This window comes from Crotalus tigris, unplaced genomic scaffold, assembly GCF_016545835.1.
Source record: "Crotalus tigris isolate CLP2741 ecotype Arizona unplaced genomic scaffold, ASM1654583v1 scf7180000023830.6690815, whole genome shotgun sequence".
NCBI lineage: Eukaryota > Metazoa > Chordata > Lepidosauria > Squamata > Viperidae > Crotalus > Crotalus tigris.
Genome location: NW_024100214.1, coordinates 3,812,426 through 3,840,391, shown reverse-complemented (window position 1 = coordinate 3,840,391; position 27,966 = coordinate 3,812,426). Strand labels below are relative to the sequence as shown.

The following is a 27,966-nucleotide window of genomic DNA, read 5'->3' as shown; positions in this document are numbered from 1 at the left end:
GACCCGGAACTAACTATTCAGGTCTTCCAACAGCACGGGTTCTCGGTGAACTTCCAAAAAAGCCAGACAGTTCCCTCATCCAGGCTTCTGCACCTGGGAGCCATCATAGACACCACAAACTGCATGGTCTATCTCTCTCAGGAGCGGTTGGTCAGCATCAGGGACCTGGCCCGCCAGGTGTACAAGGACTGCACCATTCCACTGGTCTTACTCTCCCAGCTTCTGGGAAAGATGGTCTCCTGCATAGCCATAGTACCCTGGGCCAGACTTCACTTGCGGGATCTCCGATGGTTCCTCCTACCATTCCAACGATTGAATGCCAGCGCATCCAGCTGGCAGGTGAGGCTCCTGGTCCACACCCTCAGGTCTCTACGCTGGTGGTTCTCACAAGCGGTAACCAAGGGGTCATCTTTCAAGGAGCCAGACCGCCTCACCATCACGACGGACGCCAGCCTATTCGGTTGGGGAGCCCATCTACAGTCTCAGTTTGCGCAGTGCTGTTGGTCCCACGTAGACTTGAGACACAACATCAATTGGCTGGAACTCAGGGCCATTCACTTAGCTCTTCGTCAATTCCGACACTGGATCAGGGGCCGTCACGTATTGATCCTCACGGACAACATGGCGTCCAAGGCCCACATGAACCAGCAGGGGGGCTCCAGGTCCAAGTCCCTTATGTCCAAGGCCCGGTTACTAGGATCCTGGGCAGAGTCCAACCTGGCCTCTCTCAGGGCCGAACACATCTCAGGGGTCAAGGACCAGCAGGCAGACTTTCTGAGTTGCTCTACGATAGACCCCTCGGAATGGGGACTACATCCAGATCTTTTCCCCGAGATATCCCACAGGTTCGGCCATCCGGTCCTTGACCTGTTTGCATCATCAAGCAATGCCCAACTCCCCAGGTACTTCTCCCGTTATTATCTTCCGGGGGCGTAGGGGATGGACGCCCTGCAGACTCCATGGCTGCAAGGTCTACTTTATGCCTTCCCTCCCCTCCCACTCATTTTGGCGACCATCCGCAAACTGCTCCAGAAGCAAGCAGAAGTGATCCTCGTGGCCCCATACTGGCCACAGAGGCCCTGCTTTGCTGACCTAATAAATCTCTCCCGCTCTCCTTTGTGGAAGATTCCCCCGCATCACGTATCCTTATACCAGGGGGTCCTCCAACACTCGGACCCTCAGTGATTACAGTTAGCCGCCTGGCGCTTGAGCGCAGCATCATGACGCAAGAGTTATTCTCACCACAGGCAATCACCATGATTCAGGCCTCTCGTAGGCCGGCGACCAATCGCATTTATGATTCCATATGGAAACATTTTTGCCATTGGTGCAGGAGGCGGCAACTGGATGTCTACAAATTAACTATTCCTCAGATCGTAGACTACCTTCTTGACAGTCTGGACAGAGGCCTGGCCCCTGCGACCATTCGTAGGTGGTGGCCCTATCGACGTTGCTCACTTGCGCGGACTCAGTTCCTCTAGCTCATTATCCTAGGATACGCGCCTTCATCAAGGGTGCATGCAACACTAGGCCTCACGTGGTACACAGGTATCCTTCTTGAGAACTGCCGCGTGTGCTTCACGTACTCATGAAACCGCCCTATGAGCCCATTGCTAATATTCCATTGCGGGCCTTATCTCTTAAGGTCGCATTCTTAATCGCCATCACGTCAACCAGGCGTATCACCGAGCTGACTGCTCTCTCGGTCAGGAATGATCTTTGCATCTTCCACGGGACCGGGTAGTCCTTCGGTTGGGTCCCACCTTCAAGTCCAAGGTCAACTCACTCTTTCATTGGGCACAGGAAGTCATCTTGCCTAACTTTTGTCCTGATCCTTCCCATGACTTGGAGCGGCAGTGGCACACACTGGATGTCCACAGGGCCCTGCGGCGTTACATGAAGCGCACGAAACCCTTTCGCAGATCTGAGGCCCTCTTTATTTCCTTCCGTCCGGCTTCCCTAGGACAGAAGGTGTCCGCTGGCATTATAGGCAGGTGATTCAGAGCCTGTATCGTGGAGGCGTACCAATCTTCCTCCCTGCCAGCTCCAAGTTATATCACAGCCCATTCCACTCGCAGCGCTGCAACATCTGCGGCATGGGCCACTCAGGCATCCATCAAGGAGATTTGCAGGGCTGCGACATGGTCTTCGCCCTCCCCATTTGTACGCCATTATAGGATTGACCACTTCGCTTCAGCGGACGCCTCTTTTGGTCGGAGGGTCCTCCAGCAGGTGGTCTCCGGAGACGTAGATCTTATCTGTTTCCCACCTATCGGGACAGTGAGGCTTTGATATGTCCCATTGGTGGATTCTCCATCTCCTGTTCTGGAGAAGGAGCATTGTCTTACCTAAACGCCTTTTCTCAGTACGGAAATGGAGAATCCACACCCACCCTTAAGGTCAGTTAGGCCAGAATTAGGAGTCTGAGAGCCAACCCTTCGTTCTAGCATCAGTCACTTTCGCCCTCATCAAGACTGGATCTCCTAGCAAGAGGAGGGGTGTCAAGTTTGGCTACTTGGTCTCAAGAGCAGGCAGACAGAGAAAACCCATTGGTGGATTCTCCATCTCCGTACTGAGAAAAGGCGTTCAGGTAAGACAACGCCCCATCTTCAAAATAAAAGCAAGGAAACATAACCGCTATAGAATGCTTTGTGTAGATCCTGGCTAACATTTCTACAAGCAGTTTCAAGGGAACAAACTTTATCTTTGCAAAGTACTGTACTTACAAACACAATAGTTTGCAAAGTACAGTACTTAAAAAGCAGAGCAGTTCCCAAAGGGTTACTATAGAGCAGGGGTGTCAAACTCGCAACGTCACATGACATGTCGTGAGGTATTGCAACTTTCCCCCCATTGCCCGAGCTGGGGTGGGCATGGTTTTGGCATGATGCATCTGGCCCGCGGGCTGGCAGTTTGACACCCCTACTATAGAGTAACAGAAATTTTTTTTTTAAATACTTACAGAAATAATTCTAGCATTCCAGTCCAGGCAGCAGCAGATCCTCCACCAGCACCAAAAATACAAAAACAAACTTGTGCAGGCTGCAAAAATAATCAGATCTTGTTTGGCCATGTGACCAGGGGGGAAAAAAAAAACCCCTCCCGGCTTCAGGAAATGGTATTCGTCACTGGCCCAGGCAAGTCACAGAGTTAAAGATGGGCACCACTGCAGCAGTGACTGAATCCAAGTCACATGGCTAAAGATGCCTCTTTGGTCGCAGTTTTGAATTTCTAATGTAAGTACCTTTTCTGAATAAATTTGTTTTTTGTGAAAACTCTCTAAATGAACATTCATACCTGAAGGATTAACCTGTATTTCTGGTGACATAGTTAAATGTAAGATAGATGTCATTGCTTCCAGTTGTTTCCTTTCTTTTATATAAATTAGTGCTCTGATGAAATACTGTTTTTGAAAAGGAATAAGTACTTGAACATGTTGGAATAAAGATAAAAAAGTATGTTTGAATTTGCATAAAAATATGACATATTTCTTGTTTCTTAGGTGTCAACAAAACAGATTGCTCATAATAGCATACTGTCTTTGCTAATAAACTTGTCATTCTTTGAAAGACAGTCCTGTAATCTTGATTCCGTCCATTCACTTTATCCCTACTTCTGTTTCCCTCATCCTTGCCAACATAATCATTTGTTCTAGGCTATCAAGTTATTTGAATCACACCCAAAACATGTGAATTTCTGCTTACCAATCAGTATTTACAAAGGCTATTGCACCATGGCGGAAGTGGAATGTTGACTGAAACAAATCTTATTGTATACATAGATTGTTTTTGTTTATTCTGGGAAATTTATACATGTTTAGTTTAAAAAGATCATTAATTAAGTAATTCTGTATTACAAGCCATATACATTTGCAGTGGGCAGAAAACTTTTGTACACTTCCTAGTGCTGATCACACAAGTATCTTCACTGTAAGATTTAGAAATTTGCTTTATTTTCAAGAAATGTAAGAGTTTCAGGGTGTTCTTAATGTGAAAACTAGTAACAGTGGATGTTGTTGACTTGTTGGTTATAAAGTTCCAAGGAAGTAGTTCTGGCCCACAATAATTGCGAGGGTACAATGATAAACATGTAAAGTATTTTCAGCTCCACAGTAAGAGGGCACACGATACAATTATAGGCATCTTCCTACATATATATGCTGTCAGATGATGTTTGCATAGTCTTAATTTCATAAATGTTTGCTAATAATAACAGCTTAATATGAAACACTTATTTAGAATTATTCTGATTTGTTTAAACTTCAATTTCTTAAATTAAGTTTAAGATTACAGGCAATGATTACAGAAATTAGCACATATGATAAAATATGTAATGTTGGTGAATCTTGCTTACTTTGCTTGCAGTCCATTCTGAAACTTCTTGCACTTACAAAATACAACGATTATCATTTTCCTACCTTTGTCAATGCTTTCATTTGTTTATTTGTTTGTTTGTTGTGTCTTTGAGACTGTGACTCCTGGCAACTGCCTGGACAACTCCTTGCAATTTTCTTAAAAGGTTACCCTTCTAAGATTTGTGCCTGAGGCAGGACTGGAACTCTGGGTTGCTAGCCTGGTGCATTAACCCTACACCTAAGTGTCTCTCCTTATAGATATTAAACTTTCCATGTTTTGCAATCTTATTTTAAATAACTGAACAATATGAAGTGAAAGTTTAAAAATTCTATCCTAAACCGCTGCATTCACCTTAGTATACATCCAGTCATGTCTTGCTGATCTCAAAAACAATAATGTGATTTGAAACAAAAGCTTAGCAATATTACATTTCTTAGCAATATGTCAATAAAATCCAACTGAAACCATATACACCAAATTGCCTGCTGAAACCACAAGACTTTCGACAAGTGTATGAAGTTTTCTAAATTATATTTTTTATGGAAACATGCAAAATATAAGCAAAATGCCCCCGAGACACACTTAAAAAGTAAAATTAAACAGAGCTATCCCTAACTTTAACAAAAGGGATAGAAACCAGAAAAGAGAAGAAGGGAGGGAAAAAACTAAAAAAATATATGAAAAGTTGACAAATTCAGGCTTCATTTGATACCGGGATTGCTGTTCCAGTGAAGGGGAGCAGCAATTGAGAAAGCATCTCAGGAATCCCTGCAATGTATTTCTTAAAGAGGGTTCCACTGATAACCAGGTCATTAACCAAGAAAGACTTTAAAACTGAAAAGTAGCACCTTTGACTACATCTGGAAGGAAACTGGAAACTTCTGTAGCTCTCAAAGCAGATATGTTACATGATTGTGCCCATAACCTTTCAAGCCACTGCATTCTGAACCACTCTCAGTTTCAGGGTTTTCAAGGGTAGCTTCACACATTGGAGAAATCTAAATAGGAAGTGATCGGGCCTGAGTAACTATGCACAAAGCCTCTCTATGCAGATAAAGCAACAACTGGTGCATAAAGTAGACCTGTTCAAAGGTGTTCCTAGCTACAGCTGCCATCTATCCTTCAAGCAGGAACTGCGAATCCAAGAACACAGATTACAAACCAGCACTAAATGGGGATTATGCCATTCGGTTAAGTTTACTCTGTTTTGCGGGAATTAAATCAAATTCTGTTCTTTCCTATCCAAACCTCTGCAGCTTCCTGACTTTGTGATAGAACATTCAACACATCCCTTGTCTGGGCTGAAGTTAAGATATCCAACTAAGCATCAGCTATGTATTGATGATATTTGATTCCATGGCAGTGAATGACCTTCCTCAGTAATTTATGTAGATATTAAATAAGAGGTGGGAAAGTGTCAACCTATGTGGCATTCTGTAGTGGAGGGCTTGATCTCCCCTCCCCCATTACTCTTGATTGGATTCACCTGCTTTGGAAGGAGGGGAACTCCTGAGAGCAATTGTTCCCCACCCCACCCCAAATTCCAGCTTTTGCACATGTCCAGGAGGTATTGAAAACTGCTAAAGGGTATTTTTTTTTTTTAGTGATTTAGCACCAAAACCCTAACTCTAGACTAAAATTAGATGTGCTTGTTAAGATTTTGGGAAATAAGCTCATGAATATTAATCTAGAGCAGTGGTTCTCAACCTTTCTAATGCTGTGACCCCATAATACAGTTCCCCATGTTGTGGTGACTCCCAACCACTTATACATCACCGGGTGCCAGGGGTGTGGCCAAAGAAAAGGGGAAAAATGGCGGACAGCCTTGTTTGGCGACCCCCGTGAAATGGTCGTTCGACCCCAAATGGGGTCCCGACCCACAGGTTGAGAACCACTGATCTAGAGTAAAGCTGCTTGGAAGTTTTGAAGAGAAATAATGAGTTCAGAGCTTTAGCCAAGGTCATTTCGTTTCCTTCCGTAATGCTACCATTAATGGAATGTAAGGCTGTTTTGCATTTGGTTACAGTTGGTGGACATGATTCTAACAAAAATTGGATCTCAAAAATGTGATTACTTCCCATCACTGCTTATTTACACACTGGTACATAATTAATACCAAGTAAGTCTGGACTTTCTTTAAAAAAGTAGCCTTTCTCTCAGTGAGAGCTAGGTTTTGTTGATATGAAATTGTTTCATTAGGTACCTAGTTATTATAACTACTGATCTTTTTAAAAAAAACCTTAAGATCTGTTGAAGTGGGTGAGTAGAAGGACTGTTTCCTTCCATGAAAAAAATTATTAACAGAATTGTAACAAAGCTGAAGGCAGTCATCCTGCTTCCTATAGACACCTCTATTGTAGTGCCACAGGTATTTAGAGGGGATTAGATCATTTTTCCAGGACTGATGTGGTAATGAGGCAATGATTTTTTTTTGTATGTTGTTTTTTAGCTCACAGTAAATGAAGCAGCTGCTCAGTTATGTGTCAAGGATAATGCACTGTTAACCCGGAGGGATGAACTTTTTGCTTTGGCACGGCAGATCTCTCGAGAAGTTACATACAAGTACACTTACCGGACTACCAAGTAAGCTACATTTAAAAAAAAACAAAAAAACAACTTAACTTGAAATGGGTATATTATGAAGTATTAGAAATCATTTTGCAATCTTTCTGCCCTGTGGTCAGCTTATGGTCTCAACAGGCTCAATACAAATATATGAACCAGATGGGAGGTGTGAATGCTGGTGCATTTTTACTACACTGAGAATGTCACATGTTTGACACCATTCTGTGTCATAGCTCAGCCTTTTTTGAGCAGAGAGGATTGGACAAGTTAACTGTAGACTATTGCATCATACTTCTCTATTGGGAACATGGAAACATTCACATATCCACAGCATTTTTTTAAAAAAAATGTTGTGGAGAGTTGCGTTTTTTTTTCATCAGAAGACTACTTGGGTGTTCTCAGAGATGGTACAAATCTTTCTCATCTCTCATATGTTTAGTGCAGTGGTTCTCAACCTGTGGGTCGGGACCCCATTTGGGGTCAAACGACCATTTCACGGGGGTCGCCAAACAACGCAGTCCGCCATTTTTTTCCCCTTTTCCTTAGCTGTGCTACTCCCTTTTATTCTATTGGCTTTTGAAAGCCAATAGAATAGACTCTCTTCAATAAAGTCTAATTCTATTGGCTTTCAAAAGCCAATAGGAATTGTCCAGGCTGTCTCTGCCCTGCTGAGCCCGCCAAAAGTCCCATTCTGCAAATGGTGCTGCAAGTTGTCTGCAGCGAAGGCGAGCTGTCTGGAAGCTTCCACCCCTCCCTGCTGAACAACTACTAAAAATGTAAGTAAAAGAGGGCCAGGGTGGGAGGTGGGAGGCCGGCAGGCGCAGGGAGGGTTGCTGGCACGCGTGGGGCCCGGCAGGTGCCTTACCTCCCTTGGGCTGGGCCAGCTGGTGGCCCAGTCGGTGGTCGGCCTGCGCCGTCTCTGCCGCTTGCCAGCTATGCCTCGGCCGGCACAGGGGGCGGCACTACGCATGTGCAGCGCTCCTGGGCAGGGAAAGTCCTTGACTTACGACCGGCTGGGTAGTCCTCGACTTACGACCGGTTGGGTAGTCCTCGACTTATGACCGGTTGGGGGTCGCGGCATTAAAAAGGTTGAGAACCACTGGTTTAGTGAGTATTGTTTATAGGAACCCACTTTCTCTCTCCTTGCCATAGATGGTGCAATCCAGTGCTAGTGAACCCTATGTCTTGAACCATGTACTGCAGTGAGCAGAATGGCTTTGAAGGACAGGAAGAAGACTCCCTATCAAGACAGTGGTCAGATAAGAAACTCGAGTCCAGAGAAAATGGACCTGAGAAAATGTTTCAGATAAGACCCTCCCTAGTCTGGTCTACCTTGAAGGTTAACATCAACCTTGCAAGTCTCGATATGCTTCCCCTCCCTCCCTTTATCTTCATAAGAACTAAGGGGAGTTTTGTTTGAGATGTTTCCTCAAGTTACTCTTCTTCACCAGATTCAGGTTTCTTTTATCTGGCCATTGTCTTGGTAGCGGCTCTTCTTCTTGTCCCAAGGCCAGTCCCTCTGCATGTACATTGTCTGACTGTGAAGCTGCCTTAAAATTAAGACTCTCAGATTGAGACAGTATAACAGTTTTGCAAATGAACAGACAAACATAGGAATAAATTAAATGAAGATAAATTCAGAGAAGAGTAATTTTCAAGGCAGATGTTTTGCAAATATTTTTCTGAACATAGTGTACGCCTTCCAGTTTTTTAATAAATGTATTTTCATCTCCTAGATCTAAATGTGGAGAAAGGGATGAATTGTCACCAAAGAGAATTAAGATAGAGGTATTGTACTTTTAATTTGTTCTGTCTAATTGTGGCTACTAAAACTGACTTTTGCAAGAGGAAACAAACAAATACACAACAATCAAGCAGGTCATTTTACCAAGAGATCTGTTTCCCTAAAATATTCCAATCCAATTTTCCCAAAGCTGGGTTCTACAGATAGTGATTATCATCACAAATAATGGGAACAAGTTTGTGGAGTGCGTTGGAGAAAAAAAAATGAATTATAATAGCATTACTTTTTAGTCTATTTATAAAAATGAACTTGTAAACTTTGTAGAGTTGACATTATCTTTGCCTTAAAAGGTAGTGTAAGATATTTAAAAGGAAAATAAATTCAAGTCACTTCTCAATAATTTAAAAAACAGTGGTACTTTAAAATGGCTCTTGACTACGGTATTTTTATGATAATTGAGTGTCAGTTCGGTGTAATGGTTAAAGTGCTGGCCTAGAAACCAGGAGACTGTAAGTTCTAGTCCCGCCTCAGGCATGAAAGCCAGCTAGGTGACTTTGGGCTAGTCACTCTCTCTCTCTCTCAACTCATCTCACATTACAGGGTTGTTGTTATGGGGAAAATAGGAGGAGGAAGGAGTGTTATACAGTGTATGTTCATCGCCTTGAATTATTTATAACAATAATAAAGGCAGAATCAAAAAAATCTTTTAAAAAACTCCCCAAAAGTGCCCATACAAATTATTCTTTCTCTTCTGTTTGTAATCCTAGAAGCGGGTCCTTTGTTACATATACAAATAGAGTCTGGAAAAAGAAAAATTGAGAACCCTTCTGCCCTATGGCTAAACTGAGTCTTCAAGCAAAACAGTAGTTTTTTCCCTTGACAAAATGAATTCTACACATTATTTGAGGGGAGACTTGAGAGAAAACATCAATTTATTGATCTTATATCCAGCCTTTTATGTTGTACAACTCAGGGTGGCATATATATAATACTCCCACCTCCTGTTTACCACTCAACAACTCTGTAAGGTGGGTTAGACCCAGAGAGAATGATTAGTTCAAAGTCATCCAGCCACAGTTTCCAATTAAGCTTTAATTAATGGCAAATAAGTTAAATTTGTGACTTACCAGTATATGAACAGGACTGTTAAGCTAAATTGGCTTTCTCCCATGTAGACAGTCCCAATTTCACGGGACTGCAGTTCCTAGATAGTGATAGATTGGGAAGCTGTGTTGAATCATGGACTGAGTTGAAGTATTGCTCTATAATCATATGGCATAAATGGAATTAGGGTTGTTTATTTTTTCAGTGTAAACAAAAACCTTGTTTCTGTTCAGGTAATTCAATGAACTATATTTCCTCGTTTAGATCTTCTGCATTTTAGGAAATATTTTAGACTACCTGGGAGAGAGTATTCCTTTAATCACTAAAGAAATATTTTTCTGTCTTTGGGACATTGACTAAATATAGCAAGCCAAAGGAGCTTTTATCAGTATTTCTTCTTTAGGATTTACCTTTAAATAACACTGTTGATGTTAAATTCTAGAAACTGGAGTGCATAAATATAGAGAAGGTTCTTTTATTTTCAGTGAAGCTTCAAAATATAAGACTTGTCCCTGTCTAATATCAAGTGATATGAACCATATCAAGATATATTTAACTAGTAATAGTAGTAAAGTTGGAATGGACCTTGGAGGTCATCTAGTCCAACCCCCTGCTCAGGCAGGAAACCCTACACCATTTCGGACAAATGGCTGTCCAGTCTCTTCTTAAAAACCTCCAGTGTTGGAGCATTTACTGCTTCTGGAGGCAGGCTGTTCCACTGATTAATTGTTCTCACTGTCAGGAAGTTTCTCCTTAGTTCTAGGTTGCTTCTCTCCTTGATATATGGTGAACATGTCAAGGTAGTGGCTCTGATTATTGAACTGTCCCCTTTTTTTGATGTGTGTCACATGCACATCAGTTATGACAAACAAACAAACAAACATAAAATAGCCCACAACTATAGTCTCACAAGCTACTGGTCTTGTTAAGTTTTTTTAAATACAGACAATAATTTCTATCAACTTTTTTTGTTGAGTTGGTTTTAATTATTTATCAAATTTATGTAGGTTTTTATGAATTAAATTTAACTTACGAATTATGAATTTGGGTGCATTCGGTATTCTTTTGACCCTCCTACACTTCGCTGTATTATGAACTGACCTTGAAAATCCATGACATTGTTTGCTTATAATACGAAGAGGGATATACATGTTCTGGGAATGAATATATTCTAATTAAAAATAATAGGAAGTAGGTTCAGCATTTTTTGTTCTGTTTTTGCTTTTTAGGAAGGTATATTTTAATTTGATAGCTTTCCTCTGAGTGGATTTTTTTAAAAAATGGACTAAAAGAAGGAGTTGGGGTGAAGAGAGATATATAGTTAAAACTTACTTATTTCTATCAAAGTAATGATGATTTTTCAACAATATCAGAGTTGGAAGGGATCTTGGAGGTCTTTTAGTCCAATCCCCTGACCAGAGCAGGAGATCCTATGTCATTCTGGGCAAAAGTCTGCCCAGTCTTCAGTGATGGAGCACTCACAACTTCCAGAGGCAAGCTGTTCCACTGATGGTTCTCATTTTCTTCATTTTTGTACTCACTTTAAAGACTTACTCCAATATTGCACTGAATAGAAAGTCTTAAGTATAAGACTTATCTATCTAAGCCAGTGTTTCTCAACCTTGACACTTTTAAGGCATGTGGACTTCAACTCCCAGAATTCCACAGCCAGCATTGCTGGCTGTGGGATTCTGGGAATTGAAGTCCACATGCCTTAAAATTGGTCCACATGCCTTAAAATTGTCAAGGTTGAGAAACACTGATCTAAGCACAGTATTCAGTAATGCTATGTACCACATTTCTTTCCAAATATATTTCCAGTGTTCCTTTTTTTGTATATTTTTTACAGTCACAAATAAAAAATGTTGCCAGTCACATCAGTATATCGCCTCACATATATTCAATTTCAGTTTTGCTGGATGCATTTTGACTCATGTTTTTAACAGCTTATAATTATTTATACAAGCTTGAAATAGATTCCGAGTAGACATGCTTCAGTTTTTCAGGCTTCTGGATGCCTGGCAGCTGGCTACATGTGTTAATTCAGATACATCCCCCATCTCCTCCCCTCTAGTATTTGAATTTTGCAGGGTTAAATATAATGCTTTAATGCATTTTTTTTCTTACTGCTAAAATTATTAATATAAGAATTGAAACAGGTAAGCGGGAATTGCTAATTCTCAGGCCAGGGAGAATTGCTACAGAACCATAGAATAAATACTGGTAGTTTTCACTTTGCAATGGGTCACTTAATAACTATTCAAAGTTACGAGAGACCTCCCCAGAGCTCTTTACAACCCTTTTTAGCAATATGATGGCTGCACATATACACACCAACACTGCAGTTAATTGCATTTTGGATGTCTGGCAACTTGCTCACCTTTACAGACATTTGTAGGGTCCCTGCAGTTACATGACTGTGATTTGTGACATTTTTTGGCTGGTCTCCAGCAAAAAACACCTATTAATTGTTGATCGAGTAACAACTGATCCCATCTCCCCCCCAATCCTCTCCCGCCCTCCCCACGTGTCCTTGATTTTAATCTCTGGTTTTAATTTATTCAGGTTTTAATGTAGATGTATTTTTTTATGTTTGTAAGCTGCCCAGAGTTATGGTAAGATGGGCGGCTGAGAAATTTTATAAATAAATACATTGGGGAAAATGGATTTGGATAATGCCTGTGGCGTTCACTTAAGTTTAAAGTAGGATATCAGATGAAATATGGAAAAAAATAGTTTGTCAGATCTCCCAGAGATTTTGACTTCAGGTCTCCTCAGATATCAGTGAAAAAATTGTACCAGAATATGGGTGGGAAGGGAAGACACCAGGAACATCATTGCCCTTTTCAGTGGCCTCCTCCCACTCATTAGAAGTTGAGCCTACATATCTGTTAGAGAAAAGTTACAGCAGTGTGTGCACAAATCCTGTATTTATATTAAGAATTTGGCCAATTTGCATCATTGCCATGTTAAACTTTTCCTGTCCTGTTGTAAATGCCGCACACACCTACACACACAGAGAGAGGTGCGTTGCTAGTTAAGAATAGCAATTTACTCAAGGCTGAGGAGATAAGTGGCAGACAAGGGAAAAAAATGTATACATCAAAACAGAGTTTTTGGGAAAGAAAGCTTCCCTGGGTAGTTTTGCTTTCAGCAAAAACAGGCAGACATGAAGTCAAGATTGTCACCCAGACTAAGAATGAGAGTTTCAGGGTTTGTAAACTGAATTCACAAGAATGACATGCCAGAACAGGAGATCAGACAGTTCTTTCCAACAGAGAAATGTGGGTTAAGGCTGCCTCTTAAATCAGTCTGCAACCAGCTGACTTTCATAAGATTAGTTACTCCTTGCTTGGCAAAGAACCTCATTGAATATCTTTGGTCTGCTCTCCACTCTGTCACTGAGTTCAAGGGCTTAGGGCAGGGGTCTTCAAATTTGGTCCTTTTATGACTTGTGGACTTCAACTCCCAGAATTCCTCAGCCAGGTATGCTCATCATCTGAGTACTCCAGTACTCTATTCTGATACTGCCTGTGTTGGAGCAGGCTCAAACACAGACTGGCTTGTGTCTCCTAAAGCTGATTATCCACAGGTTTAGCTGAAGCAGCTTCTTAAGAATCTATTTCCTGGACCATGATTTTCCTTTTCTAAAGTATCAGTGAAACCACATTCGTATGGAGAAATGCAGAAAGTAAGAAAGATGACCTTGATGTAGATAAGCAAGCTCTGCTGCCAAAGTAATGGGGTGGGGGAAAACATGTCTTAAATCCACAACAGATGGATAATAGTGTAATGAGGAGGTGCAGTACAATAAGATTTAACAAATTGTTTTAACCTCCTGTGGAATTAATTTCCTGGATCTAGACCACCTAGTAGAGCTGACAGAAAGGAGTACATTTTGAGAAGACACCCCATATGCTCCAGATTTGGCTAATTGATTAAAAAAAAAGTTTGTCCCTACTTCCAGGAGTTCAAAGGCACCCAGAAATGTCAATATTTAATCATTCTTGTTACTAAATGCAACTGTGAGTCCAAATAGAACGGGGCACCTTTCACTAAATCTAATACAATCAAACATGCTTTCTTCTTTTATCTCATTTAAACTCCTCTTTGGGTTTGAGACTACTCTGAATTTTCCCCTCTTACCCTCATCAGCAATTGTCAAGAGTCCCAACAAATTTATTTAGCTTTTCTTTGTCATTTTCCAATAGTCTTTGGAGTGGATAGGCTTCATATTCACAATCTGGATACTCGTAGGATAATACAACATTTGAATTGACATGCAAACCTCACAGCTTGTAGGGCTTTAGTTTATCACACTGCAGTAAAATATGAACCCTACTTTCAGTGTGAAATATGTGAGCTATTTATTTGTTTATTAAATTATGTTCTCCATGTCCCTCGCAAAGTGATTTTGGATGATTTACAATATGTTTGGAGAAGGAGACATGAAGACTTGGCCTCCCATAAATTTTTCTCTTTGTCCCTGACCAGTCCCTTCTGCCTTGTTTTTTGTTTTTTTAAGAGAAAAGTAGTCCATTATTACTGTCCTCATTAGGATTTTCTACCCCTGGTTTTGGAGCTCTTGCAATGGGTGCCGAAGGCATGCATATTTATCTCATTAAATCTCAAGAAATATTACAGTCTGATTCATACAAGGGAGGGCATATGCATATATTGGATTGCTTTATATATTGGGTGGCTTTTGTTAAGAAATATTTAGGTACATGGTAATGTTATTCAGATCAGGAATTAGTCCCTCAATTTCATGCAATTTACGAAATATTATTTTACTATTTCTCATTAATTCTAAGCCGATCTCTGCACTAAACAAGTTTGGGCACTCCTTGTGTGCCTTTGTGACTTCAAGCTAGGCTAAGTTAAAGAAATATTTCTTTTTCCTGCCCACACTGGTCTATTGGAATATCACCTTTTCTTGGAAGAAATTCAAATGGATCCAGCTAAAGTGCAGTCTCCTCTCTTTTGGGGGGGGGGACTTTCCTCTCCACCCATGCACTGCAGAGGACTTCCTGAGCTTTGCCATATTTAATAGTCAATCTATATCTACTTTTGCTGCACTGACGACATCATGGATTCTTCTTACTAAGAAAGAGATGCACAACTCCCATTTCTTCTACTTTTTAAATATAAATTTTATTAAAAGCTTTACAAGGAACATAAAAATGAACACAAACTAATAAAGGAAGAAAGGGAAAAGAAAATGCAGAGCAACGGAACCAAAAGAAATAGGAAGAAGCTTCTGATTTCTTCTGCAGCAAATATAGTACAATTACTCTATGTAAAGCTCACATTTTCTATTCATTTTTTTTCTAATCATCAAAATCATGAGTGCATTTTTTTTCTGGTTCATGCGTAAAGTCTACAAGGATTTTCCAGTCAGACATAAATATAGATTAATTGAGCTATCTCTGCAAGTTCTATTGTCTTCACTAATTATTCTTCCATTGTGGGTATTTTTGAACTTTTCTACATTTGAGTATTCATCAATCTCGCTATGATTATCATATATAAAAAATAAGTTCCCTAACTTTTTTCTACAGTAATCCCAAGAGAAAAATCTCTGGTTTCACTTGAAGTTTAACCTTCAAAATAGTCTGGATTAATGTTTGTATTTGTATCCAATTTTTTTTAGCTTCTTTGCATGTACACCAAACATGGTAAAATATCCCTTCATGTTGTTTGCATTTCCAGCAAAGATTCAAAATATTTTTATATATTCTGAACAAGATTTTCTGGTGACAAATACCAACATTTCAGTCCTTCCAACCACATGTTTTTTCCATTGATCCATTTGTACATTATAGCCAAAGATTTTAGGCCATTTTATTGTACATTCGTTCACTTCTTCTTCTGTCCCATATTTCCAAAAAGTATACAATTTAACAACATGATTTTCGTTAGTACATAATTCTATTTCAAACTCAGTCTTACTTTGTTTAAAACCATAAAGTTTTCTGGATTGTACATTAGAAACCCATTGGCATTCTTCTGTTATCAGATCTGATTTCATTTTACAGTCCTGCTGAGAAAATGATAGTGCATCATGGTAAATTATCCATTTATATTCATCAAAGGCTTCTTGCACTGAAAGCCACAAAATGTTTTTGGGCAAAACCTAGTTTTATATTTATGAGGACCCAGATTGTTGGGGGCAATGTAAATATATATATACATTGCTTACTGGTGTACACCACTTAGAGAGTGCTTGCACTTAAAGCGGTATATAAGTCTCATAAATAAATAAATATTCCATGCTCTTAAGTATAGCTGTCTAATATAAAGATGTTTAAAGTCTGCGTTCACCTTAGCTTTTGATTAGCAGTGGTTAAAACCCAAGTGGCTTATTTTCTGTTTTTAAGGAGAACCCCCCCCCCCCAAAAAAGAAAGAAAAAGGACACATTTCTCACTGAGAACTGGTAACTTGGGCATTTCTGTGGCAGGTGTCTTTTTAAACATTTATATTCTGAGAAGTGTATATAATTAGCTGCTTGATATGTGCTGAGCCATTTTTCTATGCCTTCAGGAAATCTTTTCTTTAGGAAAGAAGTGTGAAACTCGGAATCTAGGCTCTGACCACTTCTGATTCTGCTCTCTGCTTTTTCACGTTGGTGGGTGTAAAATGTTGCTGTTTTGATCTTGCCGTGGCATTTTAATACCTCTTGGGAACGAATGCCTGAGGCGCAATGTGAAATTATTTTTCACTATAATAACCCGCATGTATACACATACACACACAGTTCAGGAGTGAGATGCCTTAACAGAACTGTGTAGGCAAGCCTCCCAATGCTGAACTTCAGCCAGCCACCAATATAAATCTGGCAAAGGCTCAATAAATACAGAGGGAGCTCACCAATTATGTCCAATTACTCCTACTTCCTGCTTGCATGCCTCTCTTTTTGTTGGTCGGGAAGAGTGGGTAGGGAGGTGGGGCGTAGGAGGAAGGCATGCAGGGAGAAAAGAGGGGGTGGGAATCTGGTAAAACAACAAACCCTGAGTGCAGAGGGGGTGGATGAAGGAATGCAAGGAAGGAGAGTCTGACTCAATGAGTGGGAGTCACTGTCGGGGCTTGCATTCTATACAAAAGCTGTCCCTTCCAAGCAGCCACTTTCTCAAGGGGGGGGCTGCTTGTCTTTTGGAGGTGTCCCCTATTTTTGCCACACATGCACAGGGAACACCTCTCACAACGTCCTCACCTGTATGCAGGCTGTTGGGGTGGGGAATTTAGGAGGAAGCAGAGGGAGTTATTGGCCATGCAATGAAGGCAGGGTTACTGTGATCCACTTTTATTTGTTTGTGTATCTGCTGTGTGGGGAGAGGTTTCCTTTCCAAATTTAGCTTTGGCAGCTGGGAAGAAGTGGAAAGGTGTGTGCGTGTGTAAGCATGCTTTGAGGGGATGGGGAATTCTGCATGCTTGCCCTCCTATGGACTAGCGGTACAAAGGCATTGTGAAAACAGCTAGCTGTGGCGGAGGGGGGAGTCTGATGCAAAGTTCAGTGCTTGAAAAGCTCAGTGGGAATAAGAGGCCTACAGGGAAATGGAGAAGTGGGGTGGGGGAGCAGGAGAAAAGTTCAGCATTAATGTCAGCTTTAGATGGGGTGGGAGAAAGAGGAAGAAAGAAGGTACGAGCCTGCCCACGCCACTGTCAAGCGAGGTTGCAAAGGGAGAGTGTGGGATTTCTTTTGCTCCCTGAAGATTTTTTTAAAAAGCAACAACCCAGAAGCCCTGCAATCTGGTGTGTATGTGTAGCAGGAGTAGGGTAAGCGGAGGGGGAAGAAAAAACGCCTGTGGAACTGAGAACATCTGCTCTAAGAAATCGCTGTCAGAAGAGCCAAGTTGGAAGGAAGTAGAGTATGTATGCGCATTTTCACAGGCCAGATCATAAGCCCCAACAAGGAGAAAGGTTCATGGGCAGGTCTTAAATTGTGATGCACATGTACAAAATAAACAAAACCATATTTATATTTTAGTGCCATTAGCCATTTGCTATGAATGGTCACCATTTCTGTTGGACTGGAGCAATTTGAAACAGAAAGACAGACAGACATAGCATTCATGGCAACTCCTGCTTGAGGCTTTTGATATTTTGAACAGAAAAAAATGCAGTGAAGTTTACCGATGAATTATGATCGAAAAAGTTTAGGAAAATAGTTGAGAGCAGGATTACTATGTAGTCCACATTTTATAATGATGCCTGTAATTATTTGATGTTAAAGTTATGCTGGTCTTTTATTTTATTTTTAATCATCCTTTATTTAATTAAGGGGAAAAAACACAGTGGCCTCTTTGAATTAAGTTGGACCAAAAAGTATTTTAAGAGCCAAATTAGAAACTTAATTTTCAGGTGATTGGTTTAGATTAGTGTGCAAACTGCACAATAGCTCTTCACACCCTTTTAGGGTTGAGGGGTTAGGGACGGGGTTTGAAACATTGCTTTAGTTGCAAGGTTTTTGAACCTGATTCAGTGAGTGTGGAATCGTGCCTAACAGAAATTTTCTTCTGTGCCACTTTAAAGATTTGCAGGGATGTTATCTATTTTTAGTTCTAGCAATTTTCTATATTTTTTTTCTCTGCCCTCTCCTCTTTGCCAGTTTACACCTCCTGCCAAAGCACTTGGCTGTTTTTCTTCACAAGTCCATTTCCTGCTCTTGACTCTGTTCCAAGTTGCTCTGTGCATTGTTTGGTTTGGGCCCTTGTTTGAAGTTTCATTGTTTCCAGGCTCTTGGCCATCTGTGGTGCCTTTCAAGGCTTCAGTTCATTCTATAGACCTGTGGTGGTGAACCTATGGCACGCGTGCCACAGGTGGCATGCAAAGCCCTCTCTGTGGGCACATGCGTCATTGCCCCCAGTCCTAGGCCAGTGATGGCGAGCCTTTTAGAGACCAAGTGCCCAAACTGCAACCCAAAACCCACTTATGTATGGTCGGGTGCTGAGTGGGTGTGGCCCATTGGCTGGGTGTGGCCAATTGGGTGGGTGTGGCCCATTGAGAGGGCACGGCTTCGGTGGTAACGGCAGACTGGGGTGGGACTAAAAACTTCAATCAATCAATTCCAACTTTGCAAGATCTTCTTTTTCTCCAGCATGTAGAGGAATGTAGACTCCACGCATGGGTTGATTTAGTCTTCTAGCCCAATCAGACCAAACAATCAAAGTTGCCACGCCTCTGCAGGGTCTGACCATGCCCCAGTTTTCGTTTGGTCTCAGCCCTGAAGACACATGAGAATTTGGCTCCTAATTTAGATTCAGAAAGGTAGTTATTGCCATTCGTGGTTTCTCTATCCTTTTTTTCCTTCTTGGGGGGGGGGGATTGGTTTAGCTCTGAGCTCAGTGCTGCACCATTTCTTCTCTCTTAATCAATCCCTTCTCCGTGAGTTTTCAGAGGCAGACAGCTGATCGTAGATTGCTGCCTCCTCATTACAATCCACCTCCCCCACTCCCTCCCAAGATCTTCGCTGTGAATGCGAAGCTAAACTACTAATTTTCAGCTGAAAACTGAAATCACCTTCTTAGGTTAGTTACCAATTCAAACAACCTGCGGGCACCATTTTGAGCCTCTAGAAGGCTCGATCCTCACACTACTCAAGTAGTTCCTTGTTACTGTTGATTGTCAGCTGTAAATTACCAAAAAAAAAAAAAACAGCAGGTGAACTGTTTGACTAAAAGAGCTGATTACCAGATTACTTGCAGGAGAGGATTTTTTCTCTCAGCTTGTTTCATCTCTCATCAGATTGTCCCGGCCGCCATTTTGGGCTCCGCCCGATCACACACATTAAATTGACTGCTTTGTCCGAATTACAGCCTTTTCAGTCACGAAGTAACTCCTGGTGACAACCTGTCTTTTCTTCTACTGCAGTACAGGCCAGATCCAGGGATCTCCTGGTGAACACCTGTTGTTTATTTCCTATTGTTTATTTCAGTATGGCGGATAACACCGTTTCACAGGCTTCCACCTCCAGTGGAAATATAAAACGCAAGCCATCCAGTCTGGATACACCTGCAAAAGCCAAGGCCAAGGTCAAACGGATCTCTAAGGCCGATGACAAGCAAGCAGATAGCAGACATGGGGTGCTGGAGCGACAATTCTCCAAAGCCCAGCGGCAGACAGGAGAGACGCAGCTTATCCCCTCACCTCCTCTTGCATCCACATCAGGGGAGCATCGACCTTCCCCTCTTACACAGGCTTGGTCTCCCGAGCAGACCCTGGACCAGGGTCCCTTGCTGGGATATGAACAGGACCATCTGTCCCTCTTTGACCGAGAATTGAGATTACAGGTCCAAGATTCAATTCCAGCTGCTGAGCCAGGACCTTCCTCAGTGTCTTGTGGGTCTCAGGGGGAGGTTACTACAAATCCCTTCAGCATCTTTCACGCCGATGGCGGTGGGTCTTCGGGGCCCCGAACATCCTTCATTTACTGTCCAGCTCCAAGCCATGATCTCACAGGCAGTGGTTCAGGCAATGGCGGCTTCAGGGAGGGCCATTCCGGTCCAAGGACCGTCAACCCCCCCTACGCCCACGGAAACTAGGCATCCCAGGGAGTATGTGATTTCAGATCACGGTTCTCCACCTTAATCTGAAGGGAGCGAGATATCAGATTTTTCTGCTCAGATTCCAGAAGAAGGCATGTGGTCAGACGGGGAAGACATTCAGGCGGAGGCCACTCCTATGGTAGGGGTGTTTAATCCAAATTCCTTCTATCCTCTTTTACAAAAGGCCTATGTCACCGGAAAAATTGAACCCGTGAAACCACAGACGACCGATCAGGACTCTGGACAGAGTTCTGACCCACTGTTTCTGGAACCGATCAAGAAGAACCTACAGATACCTTGCCCCCCTATGTTTCTCAAATCCATTCAGGATCAGTGGGGATCTCCTGGAAGTTTCTCTGCTCTTGGGGGATTAGATCGTAAGCTCTTAGATACGGTCCCTTCCCTCAACGATGTCCTCGAAGTTCCGAGTGTAGACGAGGTTCTCGCCCCCATACTGTCAGACACCAAAATCCCAGGAGATATGTCGGAGGCCCTTAAGGCTGAGGACAAGAAGTCTGAGATTTCCCTCAAAAGGACCCATCAGGCATCGGCTTGGGCTATAAGAGCCTCAACATCTAACTCTTTTTTCGCTAGAATTGCATTAATCTGGCTCAGGGAATTACAGGCCAGATTATCCCCAGACGAGGTAAGGGTTCACCAGGATGTCACTAAACTAAGGGCCGCACTGGAATACATGGCGGATGTGTCTCTGCACTCGGCCAAATATTCGGCTCGGGCCATAGCTTCCAACGTGGCCGCACGCCGGTTATTCTGGCTAAAAAATTGGAAGGCCGATACCAGGCAAAATGGAGAGTAGCTGCGGCACCATATCATAAGGGTCGCCTTTTTGGAGAGGCTCTCACTCCTTACCTGACTGAAAACAAAGAAAAGTTGAAAATACTAGCTCATGTTGTCAAAAAAACGGGCAGACGTTTTTCTCCATACAACTGGCGTCCGTCGTTCAAGTCTGGCTCAGACCGAACTACATGGAGCGGGTATCGGCCCTTTCAAGCAGGGCCGGACCGCTCATCGGACCGGTCCGGCTACAGAGACAAGCCAAAGCCACAATTCCAGGCTAAGAGGCCCCTTTGGTCGTCCTTTCCGAAAGTCAAAGTGACTTGAGGCGGATTCCTCCCATTGGCGGAAGACTGGCACTATATTTCCACAAATGGGAAAGTACCACCACGGACAATTGGGTTCTAACCACTATCAGAGACGGACTGTCTCTGGAGTTCCTCACACTCCCACCTCGGCGCTTCATCTCCTGCCCCCTATCCAGAAATCCCGTGAAACAAGGTCTCATGGAGGATGCCATTTGTCATCTGTTAAGCATAGAGGCAATAGAGCGGGTACCCCCAGATCAATGGGGACTGGGTTTCTACTCCATCCTGTTCGTGGTACCAAAACCCTCAGGAGGATGGAGGGCGATCCTAGACCTCAAGGCTCTAAATCGGTACCTAATTTACCAAAAATTCAAGATGCAAACTCTTCATTCTATTCTGGGCAGTATTCGGCCGGGGGATTTTCTTACATCCATAGATCTGACAGAAGCTTACCTGCACGTTCCCATACATCCAAATCACAGGCGTTTCCTCAGATTCAGGTATTCCAACCATCACTATCAGTACAGGGCCCTGCCATTCGGCCTATCATCAGCTCCAAGGGTTTTCACCAAAATCCTGGCGGTTCTCGCCGCACAGCTCAGGTTGGTACCAGTCCGCGTTCAGTGCTACTTGGACGATATCCTAATCCAGTCGTCCTCGGCACTGAACGCCCGTTCAGACGTGGCACTGACGATCAAGACACTCCAGGATCATGGATTTATGATCAACTTCCCAAAGAGCCATCTGATCCCAACAAACCGTTTGCTCCACCTAGGCGCAATAATAGACACCAGCCAGTGCCGAGTTTTCCTGTCTCAGGAGCGTCAGCTCAGCATACGTACGATGGTCACCAGGGTGCGCAAGGAGAAACGTGTAACCCTGCTCCTGCTGTCACAACTGTTAGGGAAACTGATCTCATGTATTGCCATAGTGCCTTGGGCCAGGCTTCATACGAGACAACTACAGTGGTTTCTACTCCCTTACCAGAAACGGGGTGTAGCATGTTTTCCACAGAGGGTGCGAGTCCCACCACAGACACTCACGTCCCTCATCTGGTGGTTGTCCCCAGCACTGTCCAAAGGATCCCTGTTCAGAGAACCGACTCGGGTAACCTTGACCACAGACGCCAGTCTGTTTGGATGGGGGGCACATCTGCAATCTCAATTCGCCCAGGGACGGTGGTCTCAACGGGATCTCAAGAAAAATATCAATTGGTTAGAGCTCAGAGCCATACACCTAGCACTTCGCCATTTCCACAAGAAGTTGGCGGGCCGCCACGTGCTGGTTCGTACAGACAACGTGGCGGCAAAGGCCCATGTCAACAGGCAGGGCGGCACTCGATCACGGATTCTAATGTCCGAGGCCCAGTGTCTGGGGTCATGGGCGGAACAGAATCTGTTGTCCCTAAAGGCAGAACACATTTCAGGGGTGGAAAACGACCAGGCAGATTTTCTGAGTCGATCTACGATAGATCATTCAGAGTGGTGTCTACATCCCCATCTCTTTCGGGAGATAACTCACCGTTTCGGTCGGCCCAAAGTCGACCTGTTTGCATCCCCGAAGAACACCCAGCTTCCCCGGTTTCTATCTCGGTACCCATCCCAGGGTTCGGAAGGAGCAGATGCCCTCCGCAGCCCTTGGCCAGCAGGCCTTCTATATGCATTTCCACCCCTTCCCTTGATCCCGGCTGTCATCAGGAAGCTGTTACAGGAACAGGCGGGGCTAATCCTTGTGGCCCGATATTGGCCGAGGCGTCCATGGTTCGCGGATCTCGTGAACCTCGCCGTAGCCCCCCCTTAGCAAATCCCTCCAGAGAGGATAATTCTAACACAGGGGGCCATATGCCATCCGAACCCACAGTGGCTACAACTAGCCGTCTGGCATCTGAGCGCCAGTTCCTGATGTGCGGATCTTACTCTTCAAGGGTGATAGCTATGATCCAAGCTTCCAGACGGCCGGCGACGAAACGAATCTATGATGCCACTTGGAAGAACTTCTGTGACTGGTGTACCTGTAAGGGTTTGTCTATCTCTTCTGTCACTATTCCAGTGATTCTTGAATACCTCATGGATGGAGTGGATAAAGGCTTAGCGCCCAACACCTTGCGTAGACAGGTGGCCGCTCTTTCCACGGTGTTCACCTGTGCCAACGCCACTCCATTGTCCCATCATCCCAGGGTCCGATCCTTTATGAAAGGAGTCTCCAACACCAGACCTCCGGTAGTACACAGGTATCCATCTTGGGAACTACCTCGTGTTCTGCAGGCACTCACTAGGTCTCCCTTTGAACCTATAAGGTCTTGTCCTCTTCACATTTTGTCCCACAAGGTGGCTTTCCTAGTAGCCATCACGTCGGCGAGACGCGTGTCAGAGCTGGCTGCTCTTTCAGTTAGGGAAGACCTGTGTACCTTCTATCAGGACAGAGTGGTGCTGAGGTTAGATCCCTCATTCATTCCCAAGGTGAATACCCTGTTTCACCGGGCTCAGGACATTGTACTACCAAACTTTTGTCCCAATCCTTCTCACACACTAGAAAAGCAGTGGCATTACCTAGATGTACGTAGGGCATTACATCATTACATTAAGAGGACAGCTTCCTTTCGCAAATCGGAGGCATTGTTTGTCTCTTTCCACTCAACTTCCAAGGGACAGAAGATTTCCTCCTCTACTATAGCCAGGTGGATCAAGGCCTGTATCGCTCAATCTTACCAGGCTTCCTCTTTACCTGTCCCAAGCCGCCTGACAGCGCACTCTACTCGTAGCGCTTCCACATCGGCGGCGTGGCAGACTCAGGCGTCCATAGAGGAGATCTGTAAGGGGGCTACGTGGTCGTCCCCTTCACCATTCATTCACCACTACAAACTCGACAAGTTTGCTTCCGCGGAGGCTGCGTTTGGCCGTCGGGTTTTACAACAAGTGGTCCGTTTCAGCACCGACACTTAACCAACCTGCTTCCCACCCGTGGGATCATAGGGGCTTTGGTATGTCCCATGCGTGGAGTCTACATTCCTCTACATGCTGGAGAAGGGGCGTTGTCTTACCTGAATGCCTTTTCTCAGCATGAGGAATGTAGACTCCACCTCCTCCCTGATTATTACTAGCAGCTAGGTTAGTGTCAGCAGTTCGGAGCCATCTCGTCACACAATCATTCGCTTCGCCCTTTCGAAAACTGGGGCATGGTCAGACCCTGCAGAGGCGTGGCAACTTTGATTGTTTGGTCTGATTGGGCTAGAAGACTAAATCAACCCATGCGTGGAGTCTACATTCCTCATGCTGAGAAAAGGCGTTCAGGTAAGACAACGCCCCTTCCCATGAGAAGTGGAAATTGACGATTGATTGAACCTTTTTTTTTTTTGCACACGGTGGCGGATGCCTAAAGCTTTCCATGGGGCAACGGCGCGTGTGCCCATGGAAAGGGCTCTGAGTGCCGCCTCTGGCACCTGTGCCATAGGTTCACCACCACTGTCCTAGGCCTTCAGCTGGGTTTTATAAAATATTTTCACTTTAGGCCTCCGCCACCGTGTGCAAAAAAAAAAATGGTTCAATCAATTTCAACTTCTCACGGGGAAAAAAAAATCTCGCAAAGTTGGAATTGATTGATTGAACTTTTTAGTCCCACCCAGTCTGCCGTTACCACATAGCCACGCCCACCCAATGCACCACGCCCACCCAGCACCTGACGATACATAAGTGGATTTTGGGTTGCAGTTTGGGCATTCCATCTCTAAAAGGTTCGCCATCACTGCTATAGACCAATCCTTCGTGTGTATGTATAGCCTACTATTCACTTGAGAGTTGTACTTGGTGTCTGTTTGAAGAGGCTCATTATTGCCCTTCTTGAAATTCCAACAATCAGATAAGGTTTTGAAAGGCTGCTTGGCTTGGTAGAAAGAAGCCACAGTTTTTTTCCCCCTACCCTCTAGGCTCTTACTAGTTTACTTACAGCCCTGAAGAAAGAGTTTTATAGTTCATTCACTTTTGCTTTTAGCTTAATTGGTATGCTTGTTTCACCTTGTGTAGTTTCCCTGGTGTTTTCAGAAATGTGCTCTGCTCTTTTAAGCATTGTTCAGGTGTAAATGTATGTCTGTGGAGCTATTGTGTGCCTCTCAAAAAGGTTAAGGAGAAAGAGATAGAAGACATCTCATTATTTTAACCTTTGCAACAACTTGTTAGGATTGCCAGTCGTAGTCTTTTTTCTCTTTCTTCCTCCCTCTCTGCTCCCTCCATCTTGTAAACTTTATAACTCAGATGATCTTATGTTTTTATTGCTTGGTATTAGGTTCTCTGAAAATTATCCATAATTTGTGAGACTCTTTTTTTAGAGTCATACTGTGTATCTAAATTGAACCTTTTAAAACTGTGTTTATAATCATTTGGATTTTGCAAAAAAAACAACAACCTGCAAATGCAGACACTATAACAGTCTAGTTTAATGAAAAGGGCTAAGGGTGATATGATAGCAGTGTTCTAATATCCAAGGAGCTGCCACAAATGTGTGTGTGTGTGTGTGTGTGTGTGTGTGTGTGTGTGTGTGTGTGTGTGTGTGTTAGCCTATTTTCCAAAGCACCAGAAGACAAGACAAGAAACAGTGGATGGAAATTAATTTAGGAGAGAACTAACCAAGAACTAAGGAGAAATTTCCTGATAGAACAATTAATCAGTGGAACAATCTGCCTACAGAAGTTCTGGGTGCTCCATCACTGGAGGTTTTTAAGAAGAGACTGGACAGTAATTTTTCTGAAATGATATATGAGCAGGGGGTTGGACTAGAAGACCTCCAAGGTCCCTTCCAACTCAGTTATTTTGTTATTCTATAACTGTGAGAAAGCACTGTTTCTCCAGTTCATTGAACATGCAGGTTCCCCATCATTGTCAGTATTGATCGAAGAGGTTTTTTTTTTTTTTCCTATTAAGTAGAGCTAATATAGGTAACTATTTTTTCTGTAGAAAGTAGAAAAATTCTGCGGTATTAATTGCTTCTTTTCTCCATCTTCCATGTTGATAGGTTGGCTTTCCTGATTTCCAAGATGCCATCCAGAGTTTTTACCAAGAAGATCCAGTTAAACTACAGCAAGCATTGTCAAAAGGGAAGTGTGAAGACCTAGCAGCGCTTGGTTCCCAGGTAAACAAATAATGTGCCATTGGGCATCCGGTTACAGGTAGTCTTGATGACTTACAACTGCAGTTGAACCCAAAGTTTTCGTTGCTAGGTTAAGTCAGTTGTGCCCCATTTTACAACCTTTTTTGCCACAGTTATTAAGCAAATCATTGTAGTTCTTAAATGAATCACGCCGTTGTTAAGTGAACCCAGCTTCTCCCATTGACTCTGCTTGTTGGAAGCCAGCTGGGAAGGTTATAAATGGTGATTACCTGGTCATAAATATATGCCAGTTGCCAGGCTGCCTGAATTTTGACCATGTGACCATGGGGATGCTGCAGTGGTCATATGTCATAATTAATTTTTTCCAGTTATAACTTTGAACAGTCACTAAATGAATGGCTGTAAGTTGATGATTACCTGTAACATTCGTTTCTTAACAGGACGCTTCTTTCTTTAACAGGATATTCTTTTTTTTTTTTATGATACATTTTTATTGAAATTTTTTTTTTAAATTTTACAAAAACAAAACAACCCTTCCCCAAACCTCCCCACCCCTCCCATTCCCTCCCCCGACCTTCCCAGAGCTGAATATAGGCTTAATTAAAATTTCTTCAAAAAATCTTAAAAAAGATATAAACCATGAATAAATCTGAATACATTAATTAAACAAATTATAAAATAATTAACAATAATATATATATAGAAAAACATAAATGCCAAAAGAAAAATGCTTAAAAGGAAAAAGAATAAAGAAGAAGAAAAAAGAAAAGATAAGATATTCTTGTCATATTCTGCAAAAGATTTCAAATTCAAAGCAATTCAAGATCAAAATAACTCAGACGGGGCTTTTTTGACTCAGAACACCTACAGTGTGGTCATAATGGCATTTCAGGCCATTTCTGATAAAATAGTAACAACTGCTTTCAACTTAAAACAGAAGAGTTTGATCTTTGCGCATCCCTATTATTCCCTAATCCTACAGTTTAAAAAAAAAAATCCTGAAAGTCTGCCCAGGGGCTATTATTCCTAATGTGAGCATATAACTCATGAAATTATTCTGTCTTTTTAGAAAGATGATCAGTTATGACTTCTAAATTGAAAGATGGGGGAGGAATCTATCTACGGAAGCCAAGGGAATGTTTAAATGCCTTTAACGTTACATTTAGAGAAAAAGGAAACCTATTAAAACAGACATTGTAGGAGGAGAACCATTTTAGTCTGCAGTGGCAAAAAAAAAAAAAAAAAAAACCCTGAAGGAGTTTGGTATTTACTTTTTCTAATTAACACAATTGGTTAAAAGGCAGAAGCTTTCAGGTGCTGTAGCTCACAGTGCCTCCCAAAGAAGTTAGCTACTACCAGATTCTTTCTGGTTTATTAAAACGAGTCTCCGTAAATTGTCATATGTGCAAATCAGGACTGGCTCATTAGCCGTTTTCTTGTGATGGAAAAG

General features: G+C 42.7%; 1 protein-coding gene across 3 annotated transcripts in view; it reads left to right on the top strand.

Annotated features, from left to right (window-relative positions):
* NAB1 (NGFI-A binding protein 1) overlaps positions 1–27,966 on the top strand; it is a 74,881-nt gene that overhangs the window by 26,211 nt on the left and 20,704 nt on the right. For all 3 annotated transcript variants that reach the window (XM_039321937.1, XM_039321938.1, XM_039321936.1), the window contains exons 3-5: positions 6,805–6,938; positions 8,657–8,708; positions 26,421–26,537. In XM_039321937.1, coding sequence (XP_039177871.1) covers positions 6,805–6,938; positions 8,657–8,708; positions 26,421–26,537 — 303 coding nt within the window. The remainder of the gene's footprint in view (positions 1–6,804; positions 6,939–8,656; positions 8,709–26,420; positions 26,538–27,966) is intronic.